Source organism: Antrostomus carolinensis, unplaced genomic scaffold (genome assembly GCF_000700745.2).
Source record: "Antrostomus carolinensis isolate BGI_N321 unplaced genomic scaffold, ASM70074v2 scaffold48034, whole genome shotgun sequence".
Taxonomy (NCBI): Eukaryota; Metazoa; Chordata; class Aves; order Caprimulgiformes; family Caprimulgidae; genus Antrostomus; species Antrostomus carolinensis.
This window is the reverse complement of record NW_010309607.1, coordinates 10,999-29,970: the sequence shown is the minus strand read 5'-3', so window position 1 is coordinate 29,970 and position 18,972 is coordinate 10,999. Positions and strand designations below refer to the sequence as shown.

The following is an 18,972-nucleotide window of genomic DNA, read 5'->3' as shown; positions in this document are numbered from 1 at the left end:
TCAACTTGCCATTGACCAGAGCCCCCAGGTCGCTCTCTGCAGGGCAGCTCTCCAGCTCTCATTCCCCAGTCTGTGTGTGTGTCCAGGGTTGCCATATCCCAGCTGCACTGGCACTTGCCCTTGTTAAAATTCATACAGTTGGTGATTCCCCAGCTCTCTAATTTATCTAGATCTCTCTGCAGGGCCTCTCTGCCCTCAAGAGTGTCCACAGGACCTCCCCATTTGGTGTCATCAGTAAACTTAGCAGTCCTTCAAGCCCTGTATCCAAGTCATTGATGAAGACATTAAAGGGTACCAGCCTCAGGATGGATCCCTGCAGGACCCCACCACTAGTGACCGGTCACCAGCCTGACGTAACCTTACAGTAATAGTGTCTTTCTCCAAAGCGCCTTTTTGAGCAATACTTCCTATTTCAGATTCAGTGTATTTCCATCAATGCAAAAATTCAACAGTATTACTTTCTTAGCCCTTAGTTTCCCAAAGAAGCCAGTAAAATCGTTCTCCATTGCCACCACAAAAGACAAATTTGTAGACTGTGGGCCACAGATTTCTTTTGCTTAAAATTTAATAAAATTTTAGCTGAATTACATCAAATGTTGTTCTTCCTGTTTAATTTCTACATCCTCAGGCAGTCACAAAACTATCATTTCTTTCCAGTCCTGAAGGCTTGCTAGATTTGCCTGTTTTGCATACTTCTTGTTCTTTCCTCAAATGTTGCCCATTTCACATGATTTCTTTCCTTGTTCCCTTCTATTTCTTTGATACTGAACAGTCCAGAATCAGCATTAAAATTAAAATGGTCTCTCTTGTCCACAAAGTGATATCTTTCACCTACTGTGTCTACTATTTTTCCTGACTTACTTTTGCTGGCTCAAAGATTAAGATTTTGCTCCTTCAGCTGTAGCTATCCTAAATCATGCCACCTCTTTTAGTGTTGACTGAGAATACCATTTAAAGAATGCATTTGATTGTCACTAAAAAGGATTATATCCTAAAGATTTTCCATCAGAATTAGAAAGTTAGTAAGTGCACACAATCACTCACTCGTACCATCAGAAGGAGAGGATTCTATCTGAACTTTTTTTGACAAAGAACTTCATGCTCATTTTCCTCCTGATAATCAGAGATGCATTAGGCACCGGACAACTCATTCACTAGCTTTTTGACACGGAGAGAGGGGCTAATGTTAGAATCAGGTAGTAACAAATCAGAATGAAGTCAGTGAAAGCTGTTTGTTATTCTTACTATAACTTCTCAAAAAATACTAAATATTTCAAAAGTAGAAGGCTTTACCACTAACAGAATACCTCATCAGTTGCTCGCTATTTTGCATTTGGGACAATTTTGGAAAAGAGTAAGGGCAGGCTGCATAGTATGAGAAGCTGAACTACGTCATGCTATTATAAAAAAGATTAGTAAGTGGGGATGTGTGAACTGAGCAGGGGTCTCAGAGACATGTGAAGCAATCTTTCTGCTTTACATTGGACTAACGTCTCAGCTGGAGCTCTTTGTCCTCCACTGTACTGTGTCTGGCTAGGATGGAGTTCGTTTTCTTCACAGCAGCCTGTATGGTGCTGTGTTTTGAATCTGTGACCAAAACAGTGTTGATAACACAACAATGTTTTAATTACTGCTAAGCAGTGCTTACAAAGCATCAAGGTTTTCTGTTTCTTAGTCTGCCTCCCACAGTGATTCAGCTTGGGGTAGGCAAAATCTAGTAGAGGTTGGTGGGGGAAGGAGAGGGGGTCAATACAGCCAGAACAGCTGAGCAGAATTGGCCTAAGGGATATTTCATATTATGAGACATCATACTCAACAATAAAAACCAAAGGGTAGTCTTTCTAAAGCAGCTGTTGCTCAGAGGCTGGCTTGGAACCAATCTGTTTGTGGAAAGTTGCGAGTGACTGCCTTTCCATCGCTCTTCCCCCCACCTCTTTCCTTCTTTTATTAAACTCTATCTCAGCTCCTGAGTTTTTCCTCACTTCAGCTCTTCTCATTCTTTCCCCCATCCTGCTGGACAGGGGGAGTGAGCAAGCAACTGGATGGGTGCTTAGTTGCTAGCTGAGGTCAACCCACCACAATCACCCTTCAAGAAGGGCATGCAGTAAATCAAGGTGAGATATGTAAGAACTCACATATGTCCAGAAATACAAACTACAAGCAAAACATCAAAGACTTAAGTTCTTTAAAGTAGCAAAGAATGAAAAACTTATTAAAGTACGTAGTAGACTACAGCAACCAAGATAATGACCTCTTCAGCAGCTCTGTAGAGGACAGAAAAATAAATGGAGTGTGTGAATTGCTGCAAGGAAATTCCTGCTAGGTAGTGGAGGGGAAAGATGACAACAATACAAATACTAAAGCACTGCAATAGATTGCTCTGAAGAGTTTATAAAATATTAGAGGTCTTTAGAACAAGTTAGACTGACATCTGCCAAGGACACCAATAGCTTGGTTTGCTTTGGACTAGCAAATCTATTCTAGTCTTACTTCTTAGATTTCAGGGCAGACAGAAGTACCCATTTCACTGATCAATTTTTTTTTTTTTAAAGTATATTAATTACTAGAGTCTCAACAATATAATTAGTGCTATGCAATCAGATACAACAGACGTTGTTTTTCTCATAATATAAAATAAAGAGTAGTTAATTCAAGTTAAGCAATCCAAAACCGAGAGGAATAGTATCTGTAGAAATAATGAAGTACAACCCAGAACAACTGTGTTACTAAAATACTAGTGTTCAAAGTTACCTCCTCTACGTTGGAAGCAGTTTTGGCAGATGTCTCCATAAAGATAAGCCCATGCTCTCGTGCAAATGCTTCACCTTCCTCTTTCTTGACTTCTCGTCTAGATTCTAAATCACTAAGATTGGGAGGGGAAAAACAAAGAAGTTAGTCACATGGTCAAACCTGTCCATGTAAATACTATTCTTCAGGGACATGCTTATAAGCCAAAAGTCCCCATTAGAACTTATGGGGTGGCCACAGACATCGCACTTGCTTGTGCCATCAATCCTAGCTGACATAGATCTTATCAAAGACTCCAAGAAATGGCTTTCAATAGGATGCATGGATATTTATCTAGCTATTCCCTAAATGCTAACTTTAGACATTACCATTTTAGGTAAATAACACTCTTTTCTACTGTAATGTTATCTACTAATCCACACTGCAAAGCTGAACCAATAAAAGAGTTCTACAAATGATTTCTTAATGATATTAAAAATAACTTTAAAAATAAAGTCAATTTTTTCTATTCAGTAGCAAAACTTCATACTGTCAATTTCTCTTCTGATAAAAAGACTTAAAAGCAAAAATAAGTTATTCTGAACTACATTAGCTATTCTCTCCCAAAAAGCTAGCATTTAGGTTTTGAAACTTCAGGCAGAAGAATTTGGAGTGACTATTACACAATTTCTTGTTTCCTGCTTTTCAAGCAGTTTAGATAGAAGTTAAATATTACACAAAAGAACAGGAAAAAAAATCCAAACCAATCCTCTTGGACTGGACAACTAAAGACAAATCCACTTCTGTAAGTCATATAGACACATAAGTATTTCACTCTTACTTGTTAAAGCTTCTTTAGGAAGAAGGAGTACACAGTCCTTTTGTGTAAGTATATTAAATCTTACGCAATAAAAACACTACATTTATACATACGTAATGAATATAACAAATACTTAAAAGAAGTTTCATTTCAGTTGAGCAATATCTTCTCAGATACACATTTTTAAACTAAACAGCAGGCAAATAGGTTTAATTTGCAGTCAGAATACCAGCAAAAAATACCATACTGGGCTTCAGTGCTGCCATTCTTGTAATTATACATGTATTAAAAATAAATGATACTCACTGTGGCATCTATTTTGCAGCAAAGCAGGTTTTTGTTATTTTTACAACTACATGCTAGCTCAGATGAGTTATAAAGACAAGACAATTCAGCACATCATTTAAACACAAAGCATTTGAAGATAAGGACACAACAAATGTCTTTTCAAAACTATTTTAAAGTTTATGTGTAAGCGTAACCAGTATCTCAGCCTCAGGCTTAAGATATCTTAACAAGGTGTTCATTCTCATGTCCCTGAAGCAGCTAATGTTGTATTTTTTAACTCGAGCGATGTCTTTATTTGCTACTACCATGCTACCCTCAAAAATATCTTATTTAAAACCTTGATTCACTATAGTGTTATCTTCATGAGAGAACAGAAATAAATAATTCTTTTGACTTGAAATAGTGCAGCTGCATCGAAAACTGCAGTGATAACCCAGTCAAAACTCACTACTGATATCTAAACATATTCTTAAAAAGCTTTAACTGCTTCTACTAACCACAGTTGTCTTCCTCTCTCCATTCCAATAATTCGAAGCATTTGGTCTTACTAGATCAATATAGCTATGTTTTGTTCTGGAAAGAAGATTAAGTACAGTATTTGTCATGTTTTAACACTGGTATTTGTAATGTTTTCAAAAACAGCTATTATATTTCAGATTAAATTCTCAACACTCTTCAAATCCAGCAGTAAGTCAGTAGTACAAATGTATATCAAGTGCACTTTTGGGACTCACATGAACAAAATTTATTCCTTCAAAAATATTATGCTAGTATACACATTCTTCCTTCCACCCATCTCTAGCAGCATGCCCTACCATAAGAACTCCTGTAACACACTTTCGGGATAATGCAATATAACTGAAGGAGTTTTCTTTCCATTCTCCTCTTTGAGGCTTGAAAACAATCCCCTTTCAAAAGCTTCTTAAAGAACTTTTACTTCATGTGGCACCTTAATCTGTAACTTAAAATACATAATTTAAGTATATTTCTTGTTTGAACAAAACCTGGTTGTAACTGGGAATTACTGAGCTAGCTGCAAGTAGCATATTGTAACATACAATTATGTGGCATAGTCTCCATCAGCAGAATGCAAGACAAAAATTTAGTTTAACAGCTAAGCATAATCGGGAATAGTTACAGACGTCACCTACATATGCAAACTTATCAAATACTTATCTCAAGTAAACCAGACTTTACCGTTTCTCTCAGTGCCATGTTTTTACTTACATACGTATAAAAACGGTTGGTCAGGGACATCACAGGTTTACTAAAGCTTCATTTAATAAAAGAGATTACATTTTTACAATAATTTGTGAAGACTATTCTTATCACATTCCTCAGTTAAAAAGAATGTTGTCAGTAATTTTCCAGATTATGTATAAAACGTGGACAAGTTTAACAACTACCTAATGCTTAACATGTTTTTCAGGGGAAGGTTTAGGGTGGGGTGCAGAGGGAGGAAAATGAAAGGGAGAAGGGGGAAGAAGAAAATAAGAGGTGAACAGGTCAGAGAAGCAAAACCAGCCTCTTTACCACAATGTTGTTTCTCAGTAGTATCTAAGAAATTATCTGGCTGTTCATAAAATTTTAAGGGACAAGCATGCACAACATTATTTCAACTGGCTTCTTTACCTTCAAGAATTGCTAAGGCATGGAGATAAGTTAAGGTCAATTAGGTAAAGGCCCATAGCAAGAGTTATTAAGTTCTGAAATGCTTTTGATATTTGGAAAAACCGTACATGCAGCAAAAACCAATCTAGACATGATGGTACAGTTCACTGCATCAAGAACTAGAAATATTACAGATAAAAATGTATTATTCACTGACGTGTTTTTATGAAGTCCTTCAATACAGATCAAAGTCTCAGCATCAATAGAGAACCATTTTAGAACTTTGGACAGTCTAGCTGATGAGAAGACCAAGTAAATAATCGTGTACAAACTGGGTAACACTTTCAAAATTTTTAGTTGTATTTCACCACCTGGTGTCTAAGAGCAGCCTGAATTCACCAGGAAATGGTGAAAAAGCATATTCTGCTGCCAACCTCAGCTAAAACATAGAGAATATGAAACAGGCTTAGAATTCAGAAACACCTCATATAATCATTGAGGTATGCATTTGCTACATTTGAAAAAAGTTTTTGAAGTGAATCCTGTAGTATAGGCTTTTTTGGTTTTTTACTGACATTTTCTCTGCTGTGATTCTTAACTAAAAATTAAAGCACTTTAGAACACCTAAAATTAGGAGTCATTATCTTTATAAGGGAGAGATCTAGGTGCTTCTAAATGGTGATTCCAGATGTAAAGGAATGTAACAAAAAAAAAAAAAACAACTCATAATCCATGACTTCATCCATTCACAGTGAATCCTTTTAAAATAAAATTACTTCCAAAAAAGGTACTCGGAACATAAGGCAGTTGATCCACATGTGCTGTACATTGTATTAATCTAATTAGAAAAGGAAAGGTTTTGGATTACACCATGGAAATATGCCCAGTGATTGAAAGTAATTTAAAAGTTAACATACTGCCTACAAATAAGCAAACACAAAAAGCTGAAATCCACAGAAGTTAGAAATCTTTACTACTTACAAAATCCTAACTGGTTAAATTTTACCTTTTATTTCCAATAAGCATTATAACCATGTTGGAATTGGAATGCTGACGAGCATCTTCTAACCAAGTTGTCAAGTGGTTGAAAGTGTCCCTCCTAAGTACAGAAGAGAATGAAAATTAAAAGCAGTATTTCAAGAAATCTTTCCCTTCTGTTAGGCAGCTTCTCTGCTTGAGTAACCAACTTGTTTATTAGTACACATGCTCCAGGGATAAAAGCTAGTAATCCTTTTGTGAGAGGGAGAATAGACAAACAAAAATTCAGTAAACCAGGAGCATTAATGAACTCTGCCTAAAAAGTAATTGAAAATATGTTTGCTACAAAGAGTAAAGAGGATTCTTATAACTGTAAAAATCTGTAATTTTATATACATATAAAATCTGCTGAACAGAATTTTTAAAAAAGTCCCTAACAGCCTCAACCAATGTAAACAACAGTACAAATAATTGCATACTCATATAGCTATATTTGTTCTACAGAAGGCAGAAAGTGGTTGACAATTTCCTGTGAGTTTATAAACTGAATAATGAATTCAGCAGCAAAGTCTTTTAAAGTAAGGTACATTAATATGGCATGTTACATAATGTGTACACTAAATATTAGATGACATGCTTGTGAAGTGTGTTTAAGATTTCACAAGAGTAAAACCATCTATTTATGAATCAAAGATTCATTTGCTGGAAATCCAATGGAAATAATACGTTGCTTTCTGATATTTAAAAATACATGGGGAACAAAAGGAAAAATATCTAGGAAATCTCCAGTAAAGTTGCACTTAATTCAGCAATGAGACCCAAGACCCACAAAGGGAGCTGCATTCCCTAGTAAGATTTTGAAGCCTGATCATTTTCATAAACCAGCCGCAGTACACACAGTTTTGCAGATAACAAGTTCTATGGAGGCTTTACTGATACAGCAGGAAAACCTTAGCCACCTCTGAGCAGCTCCTACAAAAATCACACGAAGACCTGCATTTTCCCAACTTCAGAAACACAGCAGTGGTAGAAGTTTCTTGGTATTTTTATGTAACCAAACTCTGATGTTTTACTATTTTACTCCTTTGCAGAACAGCACTTCAATTAAAAAAAAAAATCTGTTACAATTAAAGAAAAATTATAAAATAAAAACACTAGAAAGGAATTAATGAAATATTTTAAGGTCTTTCTCAATAAAGGTAATCCAGAGGCTTACAGTCAAATAGTTTGTAAAAATATTGTGTTTCATTCTCCCTGAGACCTTCTGCATGCTTCTTCTCACCCACTATACAGAGAAAAATTGAAGTATATAGGTTACATAGGCTATATCTTGATTTTGAGTACTTAAGATAAGTTGGCAAAACATTAGATTACAAATATCTATACAGAAAGCCAAACTACATTAGGCATTTTAACACCAATATATACCACAGCACAATTCCACAGAAACATATAATTTTAAACTGGTTATACCTCCTCAGTATTCTCACCTTGTAATGTCATACACTAGTAAAGCCCCTGCTGCCCCTCTGTAGTATGACCTTGTAATGGAACGGAAGGACTCCTGCCCTGCCTGCAGAAGACAAAGTTTCATTATTGCAGATATCTTTTTTTTTTATTCCCCCCCCATCCTGCAAATCACAAACTTTGAATCATAGAATTCTACTTTTGAGAGCATGGGGACAAAGAGGAGTATGGAGGGGAAATTAGAGAAGAGACAACTGGGGACAAAGTATCTAATGCTAGCAGGAGAAGGCACATAAGGAGAAGACACCAACTACAGCACAGTGCTGGTTAAAAAAAAAAAAAGAAAAAAATGGAACAGGACCTCTAAACCTTTTTTGGCAATCCCTGACAACCCAATTTACTGAATGGCTTCACAATACATGAATCATTATTAGAGCACAGAATGGACTCCTAGCAACTAAGCTCTGAAGACAAATTTGAAAGGAAGCAAATAACCCAGAGCTTCACATTTGAATTCAATAACCCGCTCCCTGGGGCAGCTGTTGACACTAGAATAAATAAAGCCCATTGTAAATAAATGATGAATGACATCTTTACGCCCACCATCTGCTGGTGTAAAGGTTGTTGGAAGGCCAAGGATGCAGATTTTATCCGTTATATCATAAACTGCAACCAGCTTTCAACAGTCTTCAGATGGAATTCTTTCAGTAATCATTTTATTATGAAAAAACAGAAAATGGTTCTGAATTCAATTTTACACAATTCTGCTCCACAGTGAATCAATTTCCTCTGTACTTGATAAATAATGCTTGTCAAACAGCTACAGGATGCAAGAGTCATCTTCATATGCACTGGTGAAAAACTTCAGAGATCCTACATAAATTAGACAGTTCTCTCAGAAAAGTATTCTGTAAAAATCTCAGCACTTAAAAGAACATGCTCAAAAGAACACAGCCCTGAAAAATAAATATTCATAGCTGCAGACCTTGAGCTCCCTGTGCTCATGTTTTTCAGAAATGCTATCTAGCACCTTGCAGTTGTTAGAAGAAACTTTTACTTCTAATATTTAGCAGTAACAGAAGCTTTAGCATAATTCAGTAACACAGAATACAATTACGAATTACTAATATTAATGCTAGACCCCCCCCATATGCAGTAAGATAGTTATCTGCAGAACTATAGGAAACTACCCTAATTTAAAACCGTGAAAAGCAAGAATGAAATATTTATCAAATGCAAGCCACCCTTCAGCCCTACCTACAAAATTAGTGTACAGAGAACTGTCTTTTGTCACAGTTACTGTACTTTTACTGTGCAATATAAGATTTTCTTGAATTCAGGAAGAACTTGATTCTAGATTCTGTCATTGAACAAGAAGAGTGGCACAAGTTTCAACATGTTCAGACTTCAGAAAGCATCCTTATCTTCCAGAATAATCAGTTACTCCAGTTTAAGCAAACTCTATCTCAGCCATTCCAATGGAGAAAGTTACAAAAGACAGACAATATATTTAATAATTTCAACATGATTAGAAGACATTAATATATGGACTTGGCCAAGAGTAAGGTAATAGCATACAGACAATCAGCTAGAATGCATCAAAGAATAGTAAAGAACCCAGATTTTTAGCACAATACTTGGTTCCCTAGCCAGAAGCTCCACTAAGCTCTACAACATTTTCTTGGTGTGGTGACTAGCTCGAGTGCATGGTAGATGCATAAAACATTTTCTTCCTAACTAGACAAAAGACAAGTTGTTGTTATCAGTGTATTCCATGTATTGCCTAAAATCATACATGAAGTGGACTTAGTCTATCACATTAAGATTGCCTATTTCACTTTCATAAATTCTACCCTGACACATGAAATTGTTCATCTCCACGAGTAAATTAATCATGGTCAACCAAGACTGTCAGAGCTTCTAGCAGATCTTACAAGAACGTAAGACTTGAGAGTTCTTACAAGAATCATTTACTTAAAGTTCGGTACCTAAATCCTGAAAATATTATAACATTTTAAATTGTCTCTCACTTGTACATGATGAAATTTAAGTATCATTGCTTCCTGAAGTACAGACTGGGGAAAGGGTGGAAAACATCCCATTTCTTCACCAAAGAAGATACAATCTTCCATGTAGTAATAATGAATTTGTGCTTACATATACCAATAGACAACACAAATTTAATTCCCTTTCATTCTAAACAGAAGAAAATTGAGTTTCTGTAAAAAAACTCCATAATATTTACATTTATATAATGTTTTTATATTATATATAAAATAATAATACCTTATATATATCATTTAACAGTATCATTCTGAATGAGAGATCTAGAAGGTCAATATAGCGGGGTTAGGCACGTGGAATATACTCCACAGCTTTTCTTCCCCTCCCCCCAGTATCAATATTACTTTATTTTTTATCTAACAATTTGCTCTCTGCCCATCCTCCCTCCCCTCCCCACAACAAGGAGGACAAGATATTTCAAAGAAGCCAAAAATCAAAAAAGTGTAAGCTATTAGCCAAAACTAACTTAAAAAAACAAATACAAGTGTGTTATAATTGTACTTTATCAGTCTTGCAAAGTAGGACCAACTCAAGTTTAGCTACTTGCTACAAGGAGCAACAGAGAGAAGTGGCAGTATGGAAGCTCAGTATAAAGTTAAAACCAGCTTTGATACCAGAGAAAAGCCCTTTATCTCAAGGGGAATTAACATTGTTCTTACCATCCCTTCCACGTTCCCCCGAAAATCCACTACTTCCTCCCCCCCGCCCTGCCACACCCTTCCATATTAAAAAACTTTTTTCAGAGAATCACGGAATGGCTGAGGCAGGAAGGGACCTCTGGAGGACATCTCTTCCAGTGCCCCTGCTCAAAGCAGGGCCACCCAGAGCAGGCTGCACACATCTCTGTCCTGATGGAATTTTGAAGATCTCCAAGGATGGAGCCTCCATCACCGCTCTGAGCAACAACCTGTGCCAGTGCTCAGTGCGTGTGGGGGAAGGGGTGTGTGAGGAACAGTAGTGCCAGTAGCCACTAAATGAACGTTAAAATTTCCCAAGGACATGCTACATCTAGTACAGGCCACACAAGCCTCTGCTCCAAGGCAACCCCTGCTTATACCCACTTCCAGGTTACACTGCAGTGGAAGTGGGAAGATTCAAGATCTTTTGGGTAACAGACAGACCGTGAGAGCTATTTCACATGTAGAAACTCCAGCTCAGACAAGGTTGTATACAGGAACCAACAAATGCATACTGGACGTGCCTGAACATGCATCCTCCTTCTTCTGAGAAAAAGGTGCTACCTCTGATGTAATCAGTTCACTACTCATGAAAAATTGTGGGCCTCTAACAAACAAGTGATGTTTTAAGTGTTAAGTAACATTCTTTTTGTCTGTCTTCTGGACTGTAAGCATTTACAATTCACATCATACTGCTTAACAAAACCAAACTTTCTGATATGAGAGATTTACACAGCCACAGCGACAAGTCTTCAAAGTAGTACAAGCATCTTCATCCCTGCTTGAACTGTAGAGCCACATGGACGCATATCCCATGTGCTTCTCTAAATATACTTCAGTATAGAGACCAAAATGCAATTTCAAAATAATGATGTCAGCAGAACATGAAGCATTATCAATCACCTTAGATCACCAAAATACACAGAGATTTAGGGCCTGCACTAAAATTTTCAGGAACATTGAACCTATGTAGCTGTGTCACCACTGACATCACAGGAACTGTGGCACATTCGAGAAAAGACTTCAAGTGTTACTATTTCTATAGAAAATCTTGGTGCCATTTCCAAGTGTATGGTGCAGTCCCTATGTGTCAGTTGCAAAATGTGCAGGTAAGTCTCTGCTATCAAAAAGGGTTCCTTGCAAGTTCCTTAACTGCATTTTTGAATCCATAATTTAAGGTGGGAAGTGGCATGATGCAGTGCAAGGAAGTAGTTAATGAAACAGGTTCCACAAGAGCGCATCTCCCTAAAAACCAGTCCATTAATTTTACTACATTCTCTATTCTCAATGCTGAAGAATTTGGAAAGTTTCTTCAAAGACATCTACATGAAAAATGAGAAACTACAATGCACCACAGCTAGTAGCTCTAGATTCCTTCACTTTTAAAGGGGGCATGCATGTGTGGTTTGTTCAAACTTGGTGACAGAACATCTCATTCACATCAGAACATCTCATTCACATTGGGAATTATTACTCATTTAAATTTGTTTATACTTTTGTAAGCTGTATAGAAAACTAAAAAGACATCTAAGAAACAACCAACTCACCCAAGTGTCACACTATCTATGACAACTGCCAGTTGGGAACTACTCCAAAGTTGATCCCTGGAACAAAATGTTCCAGAAAGGGAGAAGAGTAATACATACCTTTGAACATAGTTTTGAAAGTTATAAATAAATTAACAGCCTTTTAGTCACATGGCAACTTGTTTATACAAGTTGATTAAACTTTCTTGCAATCATGTCTCTACCCCAGAATAAAAATAATTTTGAGGTGATTTACTAGCATGTAGTACAAAGAATAGGCACAGTAGTAGTATAAAAATAAAACAACCCCCTGCTGCTCTCCAGTAAAGATGTTCCCGAACACGAACATAAGGGAAGACACTTATGAAGAAGAAACCATAACAATTTAAGAAAGTGTCAGAATTTATGTGGAGGATTCAGTCAAGTTACATGTTGCTTCAGAACAACCCTGTCAGCATCCTAATCAGAACTGAAATGTCACGAGGTCTAAAGATCCCCAAGGGTGAAACTGTACATACGTCTAAATACAGATCATTTGTGCATACGCCTTTTCTTCTGACGTTGTTGAACACATGCCATTTAGACATCCAAAGCAATTTCCCAACACATCAGAGAAACAGAAAGCCTTAGCCCTTCATTATTAGAAGTACCCTTATGATTTACTTCAGGTTATAATTTAGTTGCAACCTTTAAGTATCTATCCTCACTAAAATGGGAGTTCCACTACGGACAAAAGGAAGTGATTCACCCTCCTTCCATCTAAAACCTTATTCTAAGCAAGAGCTTGCTCCATTCTTGTAGAAAGCCACAGATAAACTGACAAGAAATCTATAACCAGTCAGAAAACAAAATGCCAATAACATAGTATTTCAATAACCAAATACATTTAAGCACATGACAGACACAGGTTTGTGAATACTAAGCTAGAACGCGTGTCAATTTACCTTAGCTTCCTGAAGTGCCATCATGGATTGGAACAATAACTTAGCTACTGGCACTGAAGTGCAGATGATGGTCCTATTACACAAGTGGCAGTAGGAATAACCATTAAATGGACAAATTCCCCCCCAATCCATGAATCCAGAAATAAGTTAATGCTTCCACATGGCAGCAAACACAGTCTGTCAACTGATGATCAAACTAGTTTTGGAAACCAAAACAGACCCTCTGCAAGTTCTTGATGTTACTTCACAGCACTAAAGCAGAGGGCTGTGACCACCAAGTCATCATAACTTGCGCTGTAAGATGTAGCCACATCCTTGCAAGTACAACGGTTAAAGAGTCAAATTAGTAAAAATTCAGTAGAAGAATTCACCATCATGAACATAAAAATATGCTCTGACTAGCGAAGCAAGCAGAATGTAATGAAGTAGATAATTAGTAAGGAACTCCCAGGAGTGAGCACTACATCCTAGCAATTGTAAATATTACTAAGATGAAATGAATATTAATTTAATGAATTAAGGGAACTTTATTTGATTCGACTGGATCCAAATCCTTTGCAAATACATGAAAAATAACTGAATTTCCAAGAAGGATTAGCATATTCAGAATATCCGAAAGTAAACGGCCAAGTCACACCCTGGATTTATGGAAGAGACTTGCCTTCAACAACTACACCTTCCGTCTTGCACAAACATGGTTATTTGTGGAAGCTCTCAACTACTAGAAAACACTGACAATTTAACTAGAAAGCTCTCTTCTACAGAAACCAAGAAACTACTTGAAATTAGATTATAAAAAATGAAATATTATTTCAGATACTTAGTCTTAATCTAAGCATGACTAAGGTATTACAGAAACATAATAATTAATAAAAATAAACATTTTATCACAGATTTTCATTAAATGAAGCAGAAATAGATATTAAAATTACTGCATTTAAGTACATAGGAAACATTCTCATTCATATAAATTCAATTTACAGAACATAAGTAGTATTATTTACTATCATCACTGATCTCTCCCATTGCAGCAACTGAGAAAACTTAAATTCCCTCTTTCAACTACTGCTCATTTTTGCCCATCAGCAATGTCTTGTTAGTAACAGTCAATACAATACAGAACATCCCCCTCAACAACAAAATGAAGGCGACTGACTCAGCCTGGTAACAAGCCCAGTATCTCTCTACAACAATGAAGTTTTTCTGAGGAGAAGCAATCTCAGTATTTCTCAGTGTTACGCTACCACAAGATAAAAAATGCAGCTTGTTTAAACTCACAAAACTTAATAGCTCCCAAAACGGTCATTCTGATCCTTACCAGCTTCTGCTGACCATTTTCTAGTTCCCTACAAGTTATTTTTGTAACTGACACTAGCTCAAATATTGCACTTCCACAGAAGAGTAGCTTAACTTCTCATAGTGGGCAATTACCAAATAACTAGTTTTGACAAAGATATTTCTCAGTCTATTCAACTACTGAAGACCATTACTAAGATTAAAGACACAGGAAAGGAAATAATCTAGAGACTAAAGATAGACAAGGGAACAATTTGGTCCAATACCTGCACTCCCCTTGATTGACCTAAATGCATCAGAAAGGAAAAGTGAAACCCAAGGACTTGCAGACCTAAAAACCCAGGCGTGCCACAGCACACACAGCAGCAAGCTTGCAGAGCCCAGCAGTGGGGAGACCAGGAGCAGCCTGCATCTGGGAGAGAACAACAGGACAATCTGTTTGCTGGTGTAGACATATTATCAGCAGTAGAGTTGAGACTGCAACACTTAACACTGAATATCTTTCATGTAATGTGGGGTTTTTTTGTTTGTTTGTTTGGGGGTTTTTTGGTTTGTTTGGGGTTTTTTTTTGCATGTGAGTTCCTCTGTTGTTGGTTTTGGGGTTTTTTTGTTTGTTTGTGTGTTGGTTTTTTGTTTGGGTTTTTTGGGGTTTTTTTGGCACCAAACTAGTTTTACTAGACTACCAGCTCACAGGACCGAATACTAGACTACAATTTCTAGTGCGCACAGATGCATTTCTCTGCCTATCTTCCAGTCCAGCCTCATCTGAAAGTAACTCGGTTTGCATACTCCCACATGAAAACCAGACTGCAGTAAGCAGAGCTGACTTCTGTAAAACACTCCTGATTCAAACTAAGATGCTAAGGAAAATTCAAATATCCTTGAGTTATGATACAAGAAGAACACACAAATGGATCTCACAGACATGCAACAGCGTTAGCTTCAGCTGCCCCCTGTAAATTATGACATAATCCTGGCAGTGAGTTATGCTGCAGGTTCCATATATTCCCATTACTATGATAGACCTTTCCCTTGAGCTGCAGTGATCTGCTGAAGACAACACAAACTGAGCATTGCTGCACAGAAGTATCTGTCCATAAAAAATCTTAATTAAATTGTCTGATTCTCTTCAGAAAGCAAGTCCTTATTCACTGTTAACCAGTCAAATTTTAAGCAGTTTCTCCACTTCTTATGTCTCCGCTCAAGACACTTCCTGTTCAGTGATGGATGAAGAGCAGGTATATAAGGCGCTAGCATTAAATCAGAGAAGTGCTGGTGCTGTGACTCAGTAAGCACCAAGTGAAAACACAAATGCTTCATGTGTTTGCTTAGCCATAGGTGTAAAAGGAACTTTCTCTTATCAAACAGAAATTGTTTGTATCAGCTTGATAAATACAGAGATAGCACCAGTAACAGCTAGTAGTTTTTGCTAACAGAAAAATAAATTCAGGAAACGCTCAACCCAGATATACAATATGGGCATGGTAACCTCGGTCATTATGAACATCTTTTTGTACCTTAACACTAGTAAGTAAAACACCTATTGACAGTTAGAATCACAGAATGATCCAGGTTGGAAAACACCTTTAAGACCAAGCCCAACCACAAACATAACACTGCCAAGTCTACCACTAAACCATGTCCCTAAGTGCCACATCTTCAACACCTTTGCACCCAAGATTAGAATTGAGACAGTGGAATTTAGATATGCTTACTAGTCAAGATTGGATTAGAATAGAAATATCCTGTGTTTTAAAAATCAGATTGTATACAGTAAAAATTTTAACTACATCCAATATATTAAGTCATTCATTGCTTATAACTCATAAATTATTAACTACAATACAAGCATACAATCTACTCAGTGCATGAAATCTTTCAATTAATATTTTTAACTTATGTATGATATAGTTAAGAAGCTAGCCAGATACAAACTCTTTTTGGGCAGGGATTTTAAGTTTTAACCAAAATTTCAACAGAATTGCTTTTGATTATCAGACACTTTGCAAGCATTCAAGAAACCAAACAGATTGCAAAGAGTGACTGAGTCAGAGGCACTAAGAAAAACACAATGTACTCAAAAATCACTGAAGTTCACTTGTATTCAAGGAGCAGGAAATAGCACATTAACAAAATAAGTTTGAAAGCCAATGAAAGACAGTGGCTGCACTGGTAGTAAAATTAGTAATTTTATCTAGAGAATCTGTCCCAATTTCAGGAAACAAGGACCGATGTAAGTACGTTCTCATGTAGTCACACTACATATTAAAAGTCTGCTTCTGAAGCTATTGCTTATGCAGAAATTTGATTGTCTTAAAAATAGTCAGCCACCTTGGTGGCCAACAACTCACAGTTATAATGGTGAAAAAGCCTCAAGCAAGCACAATCTGACTCTTTTACACCTTTTCATGGAGAACTTCCATGGAGGCACAGGTGTTAGATGTCATGTCAAATTATGAACTTGTAAAATAAGTAAGGTACTTTGAATCTTACCTGTGAAGTCAGCTAAAATATTGCATGTTACATTTTTCTATACACACGCAGGTACGTAGGCATGCATATATGAACGTATCTGCCTTCACTGATTTGCTCTACCAAAAAGAACGCACACATGATGCTACAGCTCATGTATGTATCTGTCAGTTTCTAAAGGTATCTTAAAATTTCCTTTTGAAATGAAAACAGACAGCCCTGCCTTAGGGAACAGTTAAGCATATCTGAAAGACACAGCTATCAGTATGAGCATCTTAAAGCCCTTGCATCACAACAAGCACAGACACTGCGGCTGACTGCTCTATGGGAAAGTGACCAACAAGAAGAAAAAAAGCTGCCTTCACTAATGTACGTGTTCTTAACCTGAACCCCCTCAAAAGTCAAAGTCTGGTTTTTGGTAGGCTTTTCAAAACTTTAAGCTTTTACCAATCCCTCTGAAGAGTGGAATATCTTAATGAATATAGTGTACTTGAGTTCTTAAGTCTTCTATGAAAACAATGGCTCTATATTGGAAAATGCAAACATTTCCTCTAGAGAATTCCTGATTAAAGGTAGTAGGCACAACACAGTTTTGCAACAGGATATTACATTAACCAGACCTTGCATGAATGCACAGAGAAAGACTATTTAGAGAAATGTAAGTTCTTTATAATACAGAAAACTCCAACAAAAAAGTGAGTCAGCACAAATTCCAGTCTTACAAACCTGAAAGTGTTACTTGAAGAAGTAATTTTACAGTGCAAACAGCAGAAGTTTGCAGCTTTAAAAATACATTACACCAAAAAGGAAATTTTAGCAAATTTATAATCTTCAAAGAAACAAACAAAAAAAGCTGCAAGACAAAGTGCATAGTCTCACATGGGTGCTGATGACAGAATAAAGGGAAAGCTAGTGGAGTCATATATTTAACTAATTTCTATGATTTATAGATACTTACCGTATCCCATATCTGAAGCTTTATCTGTTTTCCATCAATAGTTATCATTCGAGCCCCAAATTCTACACCTGAATAATTTTACAAAAGATTATATTATTAACCATATATCAGAAAGAAGAATGTCAAGTACTATGAAAGCAAGAACTTAAGTTTAAGTTAACTCAGCATTGCATTTGTGGGAAATAATCTGCTTTTAGTTAATTTTACAGCTGCTTGGAAATGCTGGAAGTTTTTCCATAAGGAAGAAAACTGTTACTTTTCAAGTGCTTTAAAAATGCATTAATTCGAGCAAGTGTCAAGGTGGTATTTCCCACAAAGTTTTCCAAATAATTTAGTAGCTCTAGATCAGAGGGAGAAAAACACATCCATTTGAATGCAAAGAGGAAACTGAAGAGTCACAGGTATTTTAACACTCTACCAATGGTAGATTGCTGAAGCCAGTTTAGAAGAAATTAAACCTGCAATTCTTTATCAATAAAATATTCTATTAATGGAGCATACATATGTCACCTTCAACAAGACAAATTTTATTACTATATTTAATTAAAACTCATCTGCCTTTATGAAGAAAGTGGTTTCAAAATTCTAGCTAAAGATCAAATTTAAAGATCAAATTTAGTAACAGAGGGGAAAAAAAAAAAAAGTGCTTCAAATAAACAAGAGGAATTTCTTCAGTGGAAAAATTCAGCTCTTTTAAAGCAATTTTAAGATAACTACCAGCAAATTAAGCATAAATCGAGGCTACTATTACAGTTAAAACCTGACAAATGCCTAGAGATAGTGGACAAACTTAAAGGCTATCAAGTTTCCATTAAGCTATGCTTCATATATCCATTATTTCAGGAGGGGGGAAAAAAAAAAAAAGATCTGGTAGCTTAAGTTTTGTCTAAAATTGGTCACTGTCTAGATTTGGACTGAAGTCTTCCAAATAAGCAGCTCGGATTTGAAGTATTCCAAATGTCTCTTCAAAAGCTGGTTTAGAATATTTAGGGAGGCAGCGTTGCTTTCTGCAGAGTAACCTTTGTGGGACAGGGAGGAAACCACTCTCCCTACACACAGGATACCTCGGAGCCAAATAAAAGCCGTGGGCCAAAGAACATTTTGCTTTCTTTGCTATCCAAATAACTTGCAGTAACTGTAGGGA

The 18,972-nt window shown here is 36.5% G+C and overlaps 1 protein-coding gene across 1 annotated transcript in view; it reads right to left on the bottom strand.

The window, feature by feature from the left end:
• Nucleotides 1-458: 458 nt before the first annotated feature.
• The window catches only part of LOC104523542 (ras-related protein Rab-2A), a gene marked incomplete at its 3' end in the record, with an annotated part of 21,201 nt that continues 2,687 nt past the window's right edge, over nt 459-18,972 (bottom strand). The window contains exons 2-6 of the mRNA XM_010166158.2: nt 17,829-17,896; nt 7,915-7,997; nt 6,453-6,545; nt 2,736-2,863; nt 459-556 (exon numbers count right to left, since the gene is read on the bottom strand). Coding sequence (XP_010164460.2) covers nt 459-556; nt 2,736-2,863; nt 6,453-6,545; nt 7,915-7,997; nt 17,829-17,876 — 450 coding nt within the window. The remainder of the gene's footprint in view (nt 557-2,735; nt 2,864-6,452; nt 6,546-7,914; nt 7,998-17,828; nt 17,897-18,972) is intronic.